The following is an 18644-nucleotide window of genomic DNA, read 5'->3' as shown; positions in this document are numbered from 1 at the left end:
AAAACGGAAGTGACGTCACTAGCTTGGCAAACACGTGCTTTCTTGCCTAAAGGTGCCGTCACAATGGATGGGGTGAGGTCACTATCGTGAGTGCAGACGCGTATTTTTTTTACTTTTCGCACATTGGGGAAATGTAAAAAAAATATCAAATTTTATTTTGATCCTACAATATTCTTTTATTTAAATCCGAAATGTTAAAATCCTGAAACTCGTCCGTTATACCGCATATCGATTTTCAAAGCAAAAATTGATTAGACGTACGTTTTTCAAACAATGTATGAAATGGTCTGATTAGCTTTGAAAATCAGTATACGGTTTAAAAAATATGTATATATATATTTTTTCCATCGGCAGCCTACTGCGTAAATTGGTGGCGTTGGCAAGTATGACAGCAACCCCTTTTCCACTAGCACATCTGAACCGAGCCAGTACGTGGCCAGCACGGTACAGGTGGTGGTTTTTCCACTGGCACATCTGAGCCAAGCCAGCACGGGGGGCGGAACTCATGGTTGGTGGTGGCGGTTGGTGATTACGAGCCGGAACCAAACCGTGCTACGCTGGCCTCACAAGAAGACATCTGAATCTAGCTCGGGGCCGAGCAGGGCCAGGGGGCGGGGTTAATACTTTTCATTGTCAGTACGTCGTGAGGACACGGCGTCACTCTCACGTCGTCCACATGCATCTCGATTCGCTCATTGCGCGTGACGTCATTAGCAGTGGGAAAAAAAGCAACCTAGCCTCACCCGAACCGTGCCGGGCTTGGTTGTGCCAGTGGGAGGAAAAAAATGAAAGCAAACAGCGTCCACAAAACGTGACACAATCGCAATTATCTTTACACTCATTACAATTTCATTTCGCTCGCAGCCACACTCCGACCCCAAAATTGTTTTCAACAGAAATCAAATTAAACAAAACCGCTTCACGCGACACGAAATAATCATCCTGCTGATGAGACAACTGAGTGTCGACGCCGGGGTTCAGAGTTCTGCCCGTATCGACGCTGGTGATGACATGCACCCCGCACCCCAACAGAAGGCCGTGCGTGCGGCCGATGGGTCTCACGCGCCGGGTAGGTGTGGGGCTAGAGGAGACATAGGGCGATGGTAGCCGGTGGTGGTGGGGGGGGTGCAGAGAAGGAGGCGGTGTGCTAATTCTGCTTGACGAGTTCACGGGAAGAAGGAGCAGAAGTCTTTGAGGGCAGCCCCGTGCGCTGCATGCTGGGCCATGAGACACGGCAGCGCCGGCTGGAACGACGACATGGGGGCGCCGTCGTCTGCTTGCGCCACGTCCTTGCGGCTGATGCTGCAGGCAAGACCCAAGCGGGGCAGCCCCAGGTGCTGCAGTCCGGCACGTGACCCGTGCAGGGCTAGCGCGCTCGCAAAACTGTCCGTGCATCCTCCTGCTGCTGCTGCAGCTGCTGCTGCTGTCTGCCCTCCGACCGAGCCACCTCCTCCTACTCCTGCCCCTCCTGCGCAGCAAGAAGCCAGGCTGGAAAAACGAGGTTGCTGTTCGCCGTGAGATGGACCGTGCTGGTGCGCGTGGTGGTGGTGGTGATGGTGGTGGGCGGCGAGCAGAGCTTGGTGCTGCTGCTGTTGCTGCTGCTGCTGCTGTTGATGCTGCTGCTGCTGTTGCTGCTGCTGTTGCTGGTGGTGGTGATGTTGGGCGGCGGCAGCCGCGGCGGCGGCGGCGTGGTGATGGTGGTGGTGGTGGGCGTGCGGGTGTGGAGAGCCAGCCATGTGCACAGGTCCCATCGTGGGCAAGAACATGTGGTGGTGGTGGTGGTGGCCCGGTGGTGGTGCTGCTCCAAAGCCGGAGGCCATGAGGGAGGCGTCCAGGAGGCTGGCTGCTCACGTCGGCACAACAACAACAACATAATCAACAACAACATCATCAACAACAACAACATAATCAACAACAACAACAACATAATCAACAACAACATCATCAGTAGCAGCAGTATCTTGGTTATCATCGTCATCAGTGTCATTATTTCCATCATTGACAGAATTATCATCAGCAGCATCGTAAACAATATACTGATTGATTTTGGGTCAGATCGCTGCGTGAGTAAAATGCTTAGAATCAGAAATGTATTATCCGAGTAATGAACCCATTGAGCCGTTCCAGCTATTTTTCAAGTGTGGATGCGTGTCGTCCACCCTCAGCCACCCGGAACAGCAAAATAACAAAGTGGCCACGTGATGAACAAACGTGGCCAAATTATTGCCGCGGCAGCAGAATCGGCAGCAGCACCCGTGCGGTGTTGGAGAGCGAAAACGTTTCGCTGGCAGTTACAGCCAGCATCAATCATCTATAGAATCATCATCAACAAAAACACTTCCAATATAATATTATCCATCATAAATCATAGTATAATCACCATAATTACCACCACCACCATCAGCAGCAGCAACAGATTTGTGATGAGCCAAAATCATTATCCCGATCCACAAAATCAACACTTTCTAAAGAACCATCATCACCATTATCGTTATCAGCAACAACTGTGACAGCAGCAGCAGCAATATTATTGTCAACATTTCTATTATAACTACGATTAATCACTGTATAATAAATAAAGTGTTTTCCTGGGTAATAAGTGTTATTTCCTAATTTCTTATGCCTCAATGGTATAGAATATGTCTATTATTGCTCACAAACTTTGCTTTTGTGACCAGGACATTGATATTTTGAAATTTACCTATTTTCAATGAGAAAACGTGGTGTGCATTTGTGTCATTCCTTCACATAAAGCCCTGGTCACAGAAGCAAAGTTTGTGGGGAATAATAGCCATTATCTATACTTGTTAGGCATACGCAATAAAAAATATAACACTTAGTACCCATGAACAAAAATTGTGTTACAAAGTGTATAATCAGCATCATTAACAGAAACATCATGACGATGAGGATATCACCGGCTACTGAATGTTAGCCATGACCGTGAATCGAACTTACAACCGCAGGGTTCGTTGTGTGACGTGCAAACCACGGCGCCACCGCTCCGCACAATGCATTGCAATTCACACACACACAAAGACAAAGATCCCCCGTATAGCCTTCAACGGCCTGTTGGGACAAGTGCTTTTAGGGAGCGCCTGTGATATGGGCCACCACATCACACGAGCGGGTAGTGCCGTCAAGCACTACGCCCGGCCGCCTTTGTCTTCCCAGTTCTGATGATTACACAGCGGTACTAAGCGCGGTGCGCTGACCACTCCACGACCGCTCCGCCGAAATGAAGTCGTCACTTGGCGACAACTGAAGCCTCTGGATGGCGTTAGGGCGGACAACTCACTCGCAGGCACGCGCACAGAGGCACACGCGCGCACAGACCCACGCACGCACAGACCCACACACGCGAGGACTCCATTGTTTATGATTCCCTCTTCAAAGGCCCCCAGATAAGAGTGGCCGTGGGACTAGAGTTGTTTTGGCTGCCTGAGGATTTTGGGAGGAGAGTGGTGCTTTGCTAGGGGAGGTGGTGAGAGTTGGTGGGTGGGTGAGTGGGTGGGTGGGGAGGTGGTGAGAGTGGGTGGGCGGGTGGGTGGGTGGGGAGGTGGGGAGAGTTGGTGGGTGGGGAGGTGGTGAGAGTGGGTGGGTGGGGAGGTGGGGAGAGTTGGTGAGTGGGTGGGGAGGTGGGGAGAGTTGGTGGGTGGGGAGGTGGTGAGAGTGGGTGGGTGGGGAGGTGGGGAGAGTTGGTGAGTGGGAAGATGGTGAGAGTGGGTGGGTGGGTGGGGAGGTGGTGAGAGTTGGTGGGTGGGGAGGTGCGGAGAATTGGTGGGTGGGGAGATGGGGAGAGTGGGTGGGTGGGTGGGGAGGTGGTGAGAGTTAGTGGGTGGGGAGATGGGGAGAGTTATGGGTGGGGAGGTGGTGAGAGTGGGTGGGTGGGTGGAGAGAGTTGGTGAGTGGGGAGATGGTGAGAGTGGGTGGGTGGGGAGGTGGTGAGAGTGGGTCGGTGGGGAGATGGGGAGAGTTGGTGGGTGGGGAGGTGGTGAGAGTGGGTGGGTGGGGAGGTGGTGAGAGTGGGTGGGTGGGGAGATGGGGAGAGTTGGTAGGTGGGGAGGTGGTGGGTGGGTGGATGCGGAGGTGGTGAGAGTTGGTGGGTGGGGAGGTGGGGAGAGTTGGTGGGTGGGGAGATGGGGAGAGTTGGTGGGTGGGGAGGTGGTGAGAGTGGGTGGGTGGGTGGGGAGGTGGGGAGAGTTGGTGGGTGGGGAGATGGGGAGAGTTGGTGGGTGGGGAGGTGGTGAAAGTGGGTGGGTGGGTGGGTGGGGAGGTGGGGAGAGTTGGTGGGTGGAGAGATGGAGAGAGTTGGTGGGTGGGGCGGTGGGGAGAGTGGGTGGGTGGGGAGGTGGTGAGCGTGGTGCTTGCAAGGGGAGGTGCCTCATCAAGCGTGTCCCTAAACCAGCGGTTCTTAACCCGGGCTGCACGCACTCCCTGGGGGGAGCGAGAAGCCCTTTCTGGGGGTGCGGGACATGGCCAGATTTTTATAGAAGGTGAATAATAAACAAATTAAGCACGGTCACGTAAGTTACAACTTATTTTGTGTCATATAATAATAGTTTTTTTACCCTTTTAACTGAAACCTTATTTACAAGGAGTCATGCTTGCATTGACCACAATACCTGCAGTCGGAATGCAAACAAAAAACATAACTCTGATAATGTATGCACTGTCCTTGAAAGTGATTGGTCCACAGCCGAGACAGCTTTCCTTAGAGCCTAGTCTCACATGGTGTTGGACCACTTGACGCCAAAAGGCGTACTGGCAAAGGAGGTTCCAATGGTGTTACTTTGTGTCATCAAACCCCTACATTGTTTAACGATTGCGAACCAAAGGTGGGGGGGGGGTGCAATTGCTGCAGTGAAGGTCACGAACTGTCGCTGGTTAACTGGCAGCAAGTTCGACATGGGGGTCTGGTGATTTGGCTAAAGGATGGGGAAGAGTGGTGGTGTTGGTGGTGAGAATTGATTGTGGTTGGTGGTGGCATTGGGGGGGCGGGGGAGCAAAGGGAGATGAGGGAGGGGTGAAAGGCTATGATGGTGGTGGGGGGGGGCAAAGGGGGATGGGGCATGGTGGGGGGAAGGAGAGGGGGGGAGTGCGTGCTAGGGCAGCTCGTGGCGTGAGTTAGTGGTGCTAGGTGGTGGTGATCGTGGTCGCTTTGGATTGTTGCGGATGGGTTGTTCTGCCGAGGGGAAGGGTAACGGGGTAGTGGGTAGGGGAGGGGGTAGTGGAGAGGGGAGGGGGTAAGTGGGGAGGGCGTAGGAGGGGAGGGGGTAGGAGGGGAGGGGGTAGGAGAGGAGGGGGTAGGAGGGGAGGGGGTAGGAGGGGAGGGGGTAGGAGGGGAGGGAGTAGGAGGGGAGGGGCTAGGAGGGGAGGGGGTAGGAGGGGAGGGGCTAGGAGGGGAGGGGAGGGGCTAGGAGGGGAGGGGGGCTGCTCCCACCCCACCTTGAGTGGCGTGGAGGCGCCCGCCCGCCGCCGCTTCCTCGAGGGAGAGCGCTCGCCCGGGGGGTCGCCACAGCGTGTAGCTGTCCATCAGCGCCTCGAGACCCGTGCTGCACACACAGAGACAAAGATCCCCCGTGTAGCCTCAACAGACTGTAGGGGCAAGTGCTGTTAGCGAGCACCTATGAAGGCCGGCATGGCGCACGAGGGGGTGGCTGGTCAATACCGCGCCCGGCCGCCTTTGTCTCCCCAGTGGCGATGTTTACAAGGCGCACCAGGTACTCGCTTGAGGCTGAGTCGACCTAGGCGAGGCCCAGGACCGGTTCAGATAATTGTCACTGGCGTTGGCCGTGGGTCACCGGGTTCGTAGCACAATCGCGGTAACCGCTACCCATGTATACATAATATACACATACACACATATATATAAATGTACATCATATATTACAGTGATCCAATACACGTATTAGCGAATAGATTTGGGCCCAAATTAATTCACACCAATGTCGAATGTTGACGCTTAATCGGCGTTCAATCCATTGATGAAAAGTCTTAGGACAGGGGGGGGAGTCAGCGAACCTGAAACTTCAGAACCGCATGCAGCTCTTTAAGGTGACTGCAATCGTGACATTTGTGTTATTAGGGGACCCACCACCAACGCCTCGTATTCACCACAGTTGCATTGCGGCTCTTGAAATATTTTGAGTTTGAGTTGTTGTTGTTGTTGTTGTTGTTGTTGTTTTTAATTTTGGTTTACTACCGAATTCGAAAAATAAACTCGTCTCCTCTTCATATGTCTGTTGGCCGACCCCCTTGTCTAATGGGCCATCGGTGCGCAGATTTGAACTTTATCGATCAGAAGTTTGACTCCATGCATTGGATTGGCACTTGTACATTTTCACGAGCATATCGTTGTAGTGAACGTGACAGTCTAGTCGGGTGGTGGAGGGTTTCCACGACATTTAATTTTGGTTTTACGCGTAAAATTAACCACCGAGTGATACTAACCCCCCCCCCCCGACGAAGGAGTTTCGTCTCGGAAAACTCTCTACGTCTGCGGTATATTGTATTAATTATAGCGCCAACCGAGAGAGAGCTTGGTCCAACTTTTTATTGGCTTCAGCGTCACACTCACGGGAGGCGAATTTACCCGGTCAACTGACGATGTGCGTGTGTGTGTCAGTGTGTGTGTCAGTGTGTGTGTGTGTCAGTGTGTCAGTGTGTGTGTGTCAGTGTGTGTGTGTCAGTGTGTGTGTCAGTGTGTGAGTCAGTGTGTGTGTGCGTGTGCGTGTGGGGAGCGGTAGTGTAGCGGTTAGCGCTCGCTAACAGCACTTGTCCCAACAGTCTGTTAAGGCTATACGGGGGCTCTTTGTATTTGTCTTTGTGTGTGCGAGACTCCGAGCAGCTGCGTGGATCTCTGCCAACGCTGCTGCTGCATTGGCAGAGTGGCGCACAACCACAATTAAGAACAACAACAACAACAACAACTTCAACAACACGCTCGCCAATATCACCACTGTGGCCTTAGAAAGATGCCACTGCGTAATAGGCGACGTTTCGAGTAACGGTGCTCGTGTTCTGACGAACGCGTTGACTGTTGCGTCATTTGCGCTCACAAAACATCCGAGCCCTCTGATTCTTCGACGCGTAATTTTGGTCCGAACCGCGGCTTCTCCATCCCTTCCAAAACGAACTTGAGAATGTACACGAGTCGATCACAAATCGTTCGACATGCACGTGATAATCAATGAACCGTACTCAACGAACAGCTTGGCGATGAGTCACGCGCTTACACGAGAAGGGACCGTTGCCTGAAACGTCGCCTGCTACGTGTCATTTTGTGTCCTTGTCGATGTGATGAATGGGCAGTGGGAGTCCAGTGGCAGGCTACGAAGTCAGCCGCTCGAGATCGAACCCAATTCGCGGTCACGATCAACCATCGACGATTGTCTGAACCGGTGGTCGGGCCTCAGCCTCAAATGTGTACCCGGTGCGATGCGTAAAACATCACCACTGGGGAGACAAAGGCGGCCGGCAAGTAGCGCTGTCCACCCCTGGCCCCAACGTACGTCCATCACGGAGTTCACGCTCACAGCACTTGCCCCGAAAGTCGGTTAAATGCTATACAGGGGATCTTTGTCTCTAGGTCCTGGTGGGTGGGTGAGTGGGTGGCTGTGGAGCAGCTCTGCGAGTGCGTGTTGTGGGCTAGTGGTGGGGTGATGGGGGGGTGGTGAGTGGGTGAGTGAGTAGGGTAGGGTGGGGGGGGGGTATGTGTGTGTGTGCGGAGGGGAGCGAGTAGGAGAGAGCGACTCGGGGGCAGTGCGGGGTTAGTTTTCAGCCCCTTTACAAGTCATACTTATACCCAATTAGTTAGCGGCGGCGGCGGCAAAAACACTCGGCAGTTGCCTCCTCGCCTAAGCGGGCTTCTTTAAAGTTGATGGAATGCCGCGGCGAGTTACACCAAATCCGAGGCGGTGGGCCGCACAGATCGATAAACCCGGGCTCAGGGTGGCGCGCGCGCTGCGAAAACACGAGACGGAGTCTGCGGGGTGGTGGAATGCGGAGAGACGGAGTCGAGTTGCAGAGAGTTCGAACGGCTGTGGCTCTGTCGGGGTTATGGAGTTGGCGTGCTGGCTGGGGGGGGGAGCGATTCGAAGCGACTGGGCTCTCGACGTGTCTCTCGCGAACGGATCGCCGTGGTCTCATTGTTCAAATCGGATATCCGTCGATCGTCTATGTCAGCAGCAGCAGCAACGTGCATGAGTTGTTGAATTGGCAGCGACCTCTAACGTGATTGTCATCATCGGTCGTCCGAGTTGCCCTTGAGAATGAGCTGCTTAGCTCAACGGGCATTACTGGAGAAATAAACTTCTGATTATGAACAATGTAATCATTATCGACTCATGAACATCATCATCTTAATGATCGGTTGTTGATTTTCATCAACAATTGCATCATCGTCAGTATCATCTTCAATGTTATCACCGTCATCATTAACAATATCATCAACATAATACATTTCATAGTCGTCGTCATCAGCACCATCATCATCACCACTATCATCACCATCATTATCCGATGAATCATCAACTCCTACATGAATCAATAAAATCAACAACTTCAACTGCATTGCCATCATTATCAACTGCATTTGTGAACCTTCTATAGCAAATTAGACTTGAGATAATCACAGTTTGCACCGCAATAAAAAAAAATAATAACGATTTCAAACGCGTACAAAATTCGTTAATTGGTCACGGTCGGATATGTGAATATCCCGTGGCTGGTGATGATGGTGATGATGATTATTGCGATGGCGATGATGAAATTCCTAGAGGCCCGAGCATTGCCTAAGTGTCTGTGCGCTTCGGTTGAAAGGCGGCCGCGTAGTCTGAGTGTAACAATATGAACTTATGAACTCATAACTCGGGGAGCTTAGAACAATGTTAATTAGCCCTTAATTGGGCTCGAGGAAGCGTGTTTCGTCTCCCCCCGCCCACCCACCCCCCTGTGTGAGAATGTAGAATCGCACATTATATAATTATTTACTATTTTATAACAATACTTTTTTATTTCATACGATAGTCGTGGAGTGGTGGCGCAGCGGTTCGCGCTCGCTCAGCCACGATCACGATCCCGGCCACCCGAGTTCGATTCCCGCTCATGGCCACCAGCATCGGTGACGATTATCCGAACCAGTTCCGGGCCTCCCCTATGTCGACTCAGCCTCGAACGAGTACCTCGTTGCGATGTGGATACATCTTCGCGAGAGATACAAAGGTGGCCGGGCGTGGTCCTGGCAACACCATCCCTTCGTGTGCCCTTTCGGCCTTCATAGGTGCTCGCTAACAGCACTTGCCCCAATAGTCTGCTCACGGCATTCTGGGGAACTTTGTCTTGATCTTTGTGTATCTGTGTGTGTGTATGTATATATGTACGATAATATGCGGGCACGTGTGTATATGAGTGAATATATGAATACCCATATATGCTTACAGTAATTTGTCAATCCACTTTTGTATATATATCTATGCCTATACGAGTATATTTATAAGTGTACGTGAGCGTAAGTGATAACCGTCTGGTATATACACTGCTATATACAAATATACTAAGTACGCTGCTTGTGTATGAGTATATGTGTGACTATGTGTATGTGTGTGGAGTGGTCGTGCAGTGTTTAACGCACTGCGCTACGAATCCCCGCCCACCCGAGTTCGATTCCCGTTCACGGCCAACATTCTAGCCGGTCCTGCGTTTCCTCGACATTAACGGTGTGTATACAACATCGGCACTGGGGATACAAAGACGGCCTGGTGTGGTACTCGCCACCCATATCCTTGTGTGCCCTGGCATTCGCGAACAGCACTTGCCCCAACAGTCTGGATTTGTGTCTGATATGTGTCGGCCACACCAAAAGTAATTCGCCTGCATCTGTCCCTCCACGTGACAAATTTAAGGCACTTTTGTTCCCCTACATTCCATCAGCCACCACAGACTTCATCATCATCATCACGATCCATGGGCAGATATCCCATAGGTATCTCCTACACATTTAATCATTTATTTACACTTTCCTCTCTGCCTTATGCCCATAATGCTCAAGTCGTGGCCACGTCTTTGTGGCACCAATCTCTGCAAAGGTCTTCCAATCATTAACCTTCCTTACATTTTTTCCGAACAACAAACGTGACATCTTCCTGTCGCTGTCCATCCTACACACAGGTGTCCAAATCGTACCCAGTTCCCTTCTCGGCACTGCCCGCTTCACCATCATCATCAGATCGTCTTCTTCTACCTGCAACCTCTTTCTTACTGCTACGGTGGTAACTCTTTGGGACCAGTTCAGGTTACAACAGTTACTCCTTCTGCAGCGATGACATTTCGCCAATGACAGCATTTCTTATCCTGCGTCGGACTCGTGGCCAGTTCTCGACCCTTCTTCTTGGTTCTTTCGGTAAAGTCACGTGGAAGGGAAATAATAAAATAATAAAAATAAAACATAATAAAATGAAATTCTCACGACGTTTCGGCCACAACGCAAGCAGCCGTCCTCAGGTGAAGAACAGGGCTGTCGGAAAGACAGCGTCCGCCGAAACGTCGTGAGAATTGTATTTTATTATGTTTTATTTTTATTATTTCCCTTCTACGTGACTTTACCGAAAGAACCAAGAAGATGAATCCCTGCAGTCACGAAAGCTTCAAATCGAAATTTAGTTCTCAACCCGGCGCGACACCGCCAAAGCGGCACTCGTTCTAACACGAGCAAACATTTGGAGCAGTTTCGACATCCGCTGTCTCATCAGCAGCCCCGCTTCAAGCGCAACGCTCGCAGAGCCGCCGGCCGTTTCAAGCCATGGGTGGAAAAAAAAACCCGATTTTTCCAGCGGCAGGCATCGGGTTTTTTCTTTAATGCAATTAAACCCGATTTCGGGGAATTAAAAGCTGGTTAAATAAATACGAAACTCTGATCCAAGGCTTTGGCTGCTTCCTCGTCGGTGCTGCTATCGTACTCGGGGCCATCGGGCACGAGGTAGTCGTAGAATGCGGCGGGCAGGTTGGTCGTGAGGAACACGAGCTTCGTCTCCACAATCGTGGGCGCCAGTGAGTTCCTGAGCTTGGAATGGATGAAGCTCATCGTTGAGAAGTTGGCGAAGTGCAGTTCTACAATTAGAACCAATTAAACCGGATTTCTCCCAATCTCAGATGATCGGGTTTAATATCAAAAGACAATTAAACCCGATTGTAAAAAAAACCCGACTGTGCCACCTTTGGTTTCAAGGCTGTCGGCTCGATAAGGGCACGCTTGCGATCTGTTGTCAAAGCGGGGATCAGGGTAAGAGCTGACGAGAGCTGATAACAACAGCTGGGGAGCGACGTCATCCCCATTGCACTCTTCACCCTCCCTTAATGATGGCCAGGATTACGATAACAATAAGAATTATGATAATACTTCTCTCGAGTGTTAAACGGGTGGTGGTGGATGGTGGAGCGGTGGCGCAGTGATTAGCACAATTGCACTACGAACTCTTTGGTTTTTTCGGTAAAGACACGGAGGTTTAAAAAGAAAACAAATAAATTAAATCACGACGTTTCGGAGGCAACACAAGCATCCGTCTTCAGGTGGAACCGTCACAGCAAAATTACTGTATCAATTGCTATATCATCTTGATACAGTAATATTGCTGTGACGGTTCCAACTGAAGACGGAGGCTTGTGTTGCCACCGAAACGTCGTGATTTAATTGATTAGTTTTATTTTTTCACCCACGTGACTTTTACCGAAAAAAAAACAAAGAGTATGGATCCTTGCAGTCATGAAAGCTTCAACTCTAGCATCCACTACGAACGATGCCTTAGCCCACGTTCAATTTCACGGCCCCGAGGCTGAAATCATCGTCGACTGATATCTTCTTGATCGGTGCTGGGCAACCCCCTTCCTAAATCCTTCACGAACCCGCACCGCGCCAGCCGCGGTGAAGTATGGTCAAACAACTCCTCCCCCTCCAAGATCGACGCCGTGTCGTAGGGCGCCCTTCATCCAGCAGCGGATGAACAAAATGACCGTGGATATCTACTGTACAGTGGAGAGAGACTGTTCATGGGAGGCATGGGTCAGCAAGTTTGCGAATTAGTCGGTGGTGCAGGGCACGGCTGGTGGGGTAAGATGTGTGTATGTTCACGTTCTCCAATACGTCCGGCCAATCGAGAGGAGACCCCTTCTGCCGGCGGTAGAGTGGGCAAGACATTGCAGGGCTGCGCCTTCAGCCTTCTATTTTAGGGAGGGGAGGGGGGGTGGCGTGCGGAGTGTTTGCGTAGAGAGAGGAGGGGGGGTCGAAGGGAGGGGTGGAAGAGAGATGGAACCGATCCATGGCAGAAGTCCTTACCGATTCCGTCCGGACTCACGGAATCCTTTGGCGAACGGGTTGCGGTCGATCTTGAGTCGCGTGATCTGACATCGCGGGAGGGAGGGGGGGAGGAAGGGGCGAGTGAGACGCGCCGATTGTGGACGTCGCTTCGAGCGCGGGCGTTTCCACGCCGCCGCGTTCATGAACAATACACGGGTATAGTAACATGATCCCTTGTATAAAGGTGTCAGTTTTGTTGCCAGATAAAAGGGTAAAAACCTATTACTATATCTCGCTACTGGCAAAGGAGGTCTCATAATGAAAATGCTTAACCCGAGCTCTCAATACTCTGGTAGTGCGCTGTTTTTGAGTTGTGCGCCTTTTGGCGTCATCTGGTCCAACACCATGTGAGACTGGGCTCTAAGAAAAGCAGTCTCGGGTGCGGACCAATCAATTTCAAGGACAGTGCATATCATTATCAGAGTTGTCTTTTTTTGTTTGCATTTTGACTGCAAGTGTTGTGGTTATTGCAAACATGATCCCTTGTGATAATTGTTTTTTTACCCGTCTATCTGGAAACAAAACTGACACCTTTTTTACAAGGAGTCATGTTTGCATAGACCACAATACCTGCAGCCATAATACAAACAAAAAATATAACTCTGATAATATATGCACTGTCCTTGAAGTTGATTGGTCCACACCCGAGACAGATTTCCTTAGAGCCTAGTCTCACATGGGTTGGACCAGATGACGCCAAAAGGCGCACAACTCAAAGACAATGCACCATCAGAGTATGAGAGCTCGGGTAAACATTTACACCATTGGAACCTCATTTGCCAGTAAAAAATATGATAATTGGTTTTTTACCCTTCTATCTGGCAACAAAACTGACACCTTTTTTTGCGCCTTTACCCTTCTGCAGGTATTGTGCTATATGCAAACATGACTCCTTGTAAAAAAAAAAGTGTCAGTTTTATTGCCAGATAGAAGGGTAAAAAAACAATTCTAATATTTGTTACTGGCAAATGAGGTTCCAATGGTGTAAATGATCCCTTGTATAAAGGTGTCACTTTTGTTGCCAGATAAAAGGGTAAAAACCTATTACTATATCTTGCTACTGGCAAAGGAGGTCTCGTAATGAAATACACGGATACATGTGTGGCCGTGTGTGTGTGTATATATAGTGTGCATATTGAGTGTGTGTATGTAGTGTGTGTATGTATGCGGTGTGTAGATATTGCATGTGTATGAATGTAGAATTTATTTCGTGTGTGTGTGTGTGTATATATTTAGTGTGCATATAGAGTGTGTGTATGTAGTGTGTGTATGTGTGCGGTGTGTAGATATTGCATGTATATGAATGTAGAATTTATTTCGCGCTGTAAGTAGCCAAGCGTGCTAATCATAATTCGTATTTATACTGCGGGAATGCAGATGTCCAGTATATAGTCGGTATATATATAGTGTATTTATAATGTATATGGGGCCGTCCATAAATGACGTCACGCGATTTTTGACGATTTTTGACCCCCCCCCCCTCGTCACACGGCGTCACAAAAAGTCAGACCCCCCTCCTTAAATATGACGTCACAAAGCTCTGCCCCCCCCCCCAAATAAAACATGCTTCAGATCGCTTTAAACTATTGTCATTGTAGTGCGTATTTCATGTGGCGCTGCACTCTGATGTTGTAGGAGAAAACATCTATTAAAAAGTAAATTTGATTAAGTAGAACGTGTTGTCTATATTAATTTAAAGTTGCGCATTTTGATGTGACGTCACATTTCTCAAACACTCCCCCCCCTCGTCACACATCGTCACAAATGTCTGACCTCCCCCCCCCCCCCAGGTGCGTGACGTCATTTATGGACGGCCCCTATAGTGTGTATATAGTATATATATAGTGTTTGTGTGTGTGTACCAGTGGCTCAGTGTTCGAGCTGCGAGCGGCTCGCAATGCCACGGGTTTGCGAGTTAGAATGCTGGAGGCTCAGCCCATCGTCCCTGTGTGGTGGTGGTGTGGTTGGTGGTGGTGTAGTGGTGGGGTGGTGGTGGTGTGGTGGTGGTGGAGACGGTGGTGGCGGATGTGATCTCGTTGGTGGTGGTGCTTTTGTTGTTGATAGTGGATTTGGTGGTGCGAGCATAGGCGTGGAAGGAGGCGTTTGTGTTGTTGGTGTTGTTGGTGCTGGTGGTGGTGTTGGCAGCATTGGTGATGTTCTTGTTGTTGGTGATGATGTTGTTGGTGGTGGTGATGATGTTGTTGGTGGTGGTGATGATGTTGTTGGTGGTGGTGCTGTTGTTGGTGGTGGTGCTGTTGTTGGTGGTGATGTTGCTGTTGGTGGTAATGTTGGTGGTGTTGTGTGTGGTGTTGTTGGTGGTGATGTTGGTGTTGGTGGTGGCAGTGTTGTTGTTGATATTGGTGATGTTGTTGATATTGGTGATATTGTTGTTGTTGGTAGTGTTGTTGGTAATGTTGTTGGTGGTGATGTTGGTGGTGGTGGTAGTGTTGTTGTTGGTAGTGGTGATGTTGTTGGTATTGGTAATATTGTTGGTGGTGGTAGTGGTGTTGTTGTTGGTAGCGTTGTTGGTGATTTTGTTGGTATTGGTGAAGTTGTTGGTGGTGGTAGTGGTGTTGTTGTTGGTAGTGTTGTTGGTGATGTTGTTGATGGTGGTGTTATTGTTGTTGTTGGTGTTGTTGTTGTTGGTGTTCTTGTTGGTGGTGGTAGTGTTGTTGTTGCCGGTGTTGTTGTTGCTGGTATTGTTGTTGTTGCTGCTGTTGATGTTGGTGGTGGTAGTGTTGTTGTTGACGGTGTTGTTGTTGGTGGTGTTGTTGTTGGTGGTGGTGTTGTTGTTGGTGTTCTTGTTAGTGGTGGTAGTGTTGTTGTTGCCGGTGTTGTTGTTGCTGGTATTGTTGTTGTTGCTGCTGTTGATGTTGTTGGTGGTAGTGTTGTTGTTGACTGTGTTGTTGTTGGTGTTTGTATTGCCGCTGCTGCTGCTGCCCCACCTGCTGGTTCTGGTAGGCCGTCACGGTGGTGAACACCGTCTCGGGGAAGGAGAAGGCGCGACTGTTGTCCGCCGTGGGGCACGGCACCGCGTGCGCTCCGCCCGCCTCCTTGCGCACCACGTGGACACGCGGGAGGTAGCGGTGCATCGAGTGGAGGATGATCTGCGCGGGGCACGGGGAGGGCAGGCGGACGGTGCCGTGAGTCAGGTTCAAGGGCGAATTCGCGTCGCCAAGGCGAGGTGGGAGAACGCGAGAGGAGAGGACGAGTGTCCTTTGCGAGAGGGGGGGGTGGATGGGTGGGTGGGTGAGTGAGTGAGATGGTGGGTGAGTGAGGGAGATGGTGGGAGAGTGATTGAAAGAGTGGGTGAGTGGGTGGGCGAGATGATTGGTGAGTGAGTGAGATGGTGGATGGGTGAGTGAGTGAGTGAGATGGTGGGAGAGTGATTGAAAGAGTGGGTGAGTGGGTGGGCGAGATGATTGGTGAGTGAGTGAGATGGTGGATGAGTGAGTGAGTGAGATGGTGGGAGATTGATTGAAAGAATGGGTGAGATGATGGGGGAGTGAGGGAGATGGTGGGAGAGTGATTGAAAGAGTGAGTGGGTGATGGGTGAGTAAGTGAGTGAGTGAGATGGTGGGAGAGTGATTGAAAGAGTGCGTGAGATGATGGGTGAGTGAGTGAGATGGTGGAAGAGTGATGGAAAGAGTGGGGGAGATGATTGATGGGTGAGTGAGATGGTGGGAAATTGATTGAAAGAGTGCGTGAGATGATGGGTGAGTGAGTGAGATGGTGGGAGAGTGATTGAAAGAGTGGGTGGGTGAGATGATGGGTGAGTGAGATGATGGCAGAGTGATTGAAAGAGTGAGTGAGTGGGTGAGTGAATGAGTGAGTGAATGAGTGGTTGGGTGATATGGTGGGTGAGTGAATGAGTGAGTGGGTTGGTGAGATGGTGGGGGAGTGAGTTCATATTTCAAGTTTATTTTATTTACCCAGGTCTGAACTCAAGCGACCAGCTCACCAAAATGACAACAGCAAAACAAAAATGATAAAAACCGCACACAAACCAAGGGAACTCCTTTATCAAGTGACGAGGCACTGAAAATATTGCAAACGTAATTCCCCTTCAGCAAGTCGATGCACTCTGTGCCTGACGTCACATCTGGATTGCTGCTTTCACTTTGTGCCGTACCAGAGACAGCTGCCACGAGGTGGTCCCCTAGGCGACAACTGCAGCAGGGGAACTCGACGTTTTGCTCGAGACGAGATTTAAGCAAGGGCCACTGTGAAATGCAAATCCTTGTCCTCCACCCCCTTGAGAGAGTAGCGCGCAGCATTCATCATCGGACGTGCTCGATCCACTGCTGGATGAAGGTGATCCATGAACGTTTCACGGGGTGGGGGTCGCGTGCGTGATACCACCACACTTCACTACTACGCTGGTCATCTTCTTGGTTCTTTCGGTAAAGTCACGTAGAATGGAAATAATAAAATAATAAAAATAAAACATAATAAAATAATTCTCACGACGTTTCGGCCACAACGAGAAGGCAGAGTCATTCAGACTCTGTCTTCTCGACAGACCTGTTCTTCACCTGAGGACGGATGCTTGCGTTGTGGCCGAAACTTCGTGAGAATTATTTTATTATGTTTAATTCTTATTATTTTATTATTTCCATTCTACGTGACTTTACCGAAAGAACCAAGAAGATGAATCCCTGCAGTCACGAAAGCTTTAAATCAAAATTTTACTACGCTGGTGTCAAGTGCGGATCGGTGAATGGGGAGGTGGGGGGAGCATAGACGTTGGAGCGTAGTGCAGTACAACGTTGGATTGTGTCCTCCACTGCCCATCACGTAGCTCAGCATTTCTTTAACAAGCTCGTTTTCGCACGGTGAGCACCCGAGCAGGCGCTAGCCAGGCTCAACGCCTGCTTAGCATCCACTATCTGACGAGCCGAGCAAGATTCGGTCGAACTGAAGACGCCGACCGGAACGTGCAGCGAAACGTCGGACAGCGTTCCTGGAACGGCGCGTGGGTGCTAACGACGCGAACGCCGCATCGGACAAAGCGCCACAGCCACGCGCACGCACGGTGATCATCAGCGGTACGATGGTGGGGTAGGTGGGTGAGTAGGGGATGGGGGGGGGAACTGGGTCGGTATTGGTGGTGGGGAGGGGGTGGAGGAGGGTAGTGGGGGGTTATTCCGGGGGGGGAGGGGTTGGGGGGGCGCAGTGCGGGGGAATTTTGACCCAGGGCCTCCGATTCCCACGTTTATGAACTCTCACGCGCACACCTCACACGCAAAACACGCAAAGCGGTGCCGCTAATTGAGCCTCGGGGTCATTGGCCATTAGCTACCCCCCCCATCTAACCCTCTCCATTTCTCTCGCACGCTTACACATACACGAAACAAAGACAAAGATCCCCCGTATAACCCGCGCTTACTGATGAGGCAAGTGCTGTTAGCGAGCGCCTATGAAGGCCGGCACGGCACACGAATGAGGTGGGTGGCCAGCACCACGCCGGGCCGCCTTGACACACCGCACCAGGTACTCATTTGAGGCTGAGTCGACCTAGGGGAGGCCCAGGACCGGTTCAGATCATTCGTAACCGGTGTTGGCCGTGAGCGGGCATCGAACTCGGGTCGCCGGGTTCGTAGCGTAGCGCGCTAACCGCTACACCACCGCTCCCCACACCTATACAAACAAAGACAAAGATCCCCCGAATACCCGAATAGCCTCAACGGACTGTTGGGGCAAGTGCTGTGTTAGCGAGCGCACACTTACACACGTGTTGCACGCACGCACGTACACAGCACACACACACACACGTGTATGGAACGCACGTACACAGCACACAGCACTCGCACACGTGTGCGGTTACGCACGTACACAGCACACACACACACACACGTGTGTGACGCGTACGCACACAGCACACAGCACTCGCACACGTGTGCGGGTACGCACGTATTACAGCACACACACACACGTGTGTGACGCGCACGTACACAGCACACAGCACTCGCACACGTGTGCGGTTACGCACGTACACAGCACACAGCACTCGCACACGTGTGCGGGTACGCACGTACACGCGCCGCCTTCTGAGAACAATTACACGGTCATTATGAGAGACGTTCTCGCCCGAGAGGTCACGCACGAGTGCCCCGGTGGTGAGAGTTATTCGTCTAAAGCGAGAGAGAGAGTCAAGTGAGAGTTATTCGTTTCTCACACATCTGCTGCTGTTATGAGTATTATTGTTGTTGTTATTGTTGTTGTTATTGTTGTTGTTGGTGGTGGTGGCACCGAGCTACAGCGCGGCCGTGAAATGTCACGGTTCAGGTCC

General features: G+C 50.9%; 1 protein-coding gene across 1 annotated transcript in view; it reads right to left on the bottom strand.

Moving 5' to 3' along the window:
- Positions 1-247: 247 nt before the first annotated feature.
- LOC144948630 (uncharacterized) overlaps positions 248-18644 on the bottom strand; it is a 41672-nt gene continuing 23275 nt past the window's right edge. The window contains exons 4-7 of the mRNA XM_078878241.1: positions 15298-15459; positions 12332-12396; positions 5449-5555; positions 248-1843 (exon numbers count right to left, since the gene is read on the bottom strand). Coding sequence (XP_078734367.1) covers positions 1167-1843; positions 5449-5555; positions 12332-12396; positions 15298-15459 — 1011 coding nt within the window. The 3' untranslated portion in view covers positions 248-1166. The remainder of the gene's footprint in view (positions 1844-5448; positions 5556-12331; positions 12397-15297; positions 15460-18644) is intronic.

Source organism: Lampetra fluviatilis, chromosome 50 (genome assembly GCF_964198595.1).
Source record: "Lampetra fluviatilis chromosome 50, kcLamFluv1.1, whole genome shotgun sequence".
NCBI lineage: Eukaryota > Metazoa > Chordata > Hyperoartia > Petromyzontiformes > Petromyzontidae > Lampetra > Lampetra fluviatilis.
This window is presented reverse-complemented; position numbering and strand designations above follow the sequence as displayed.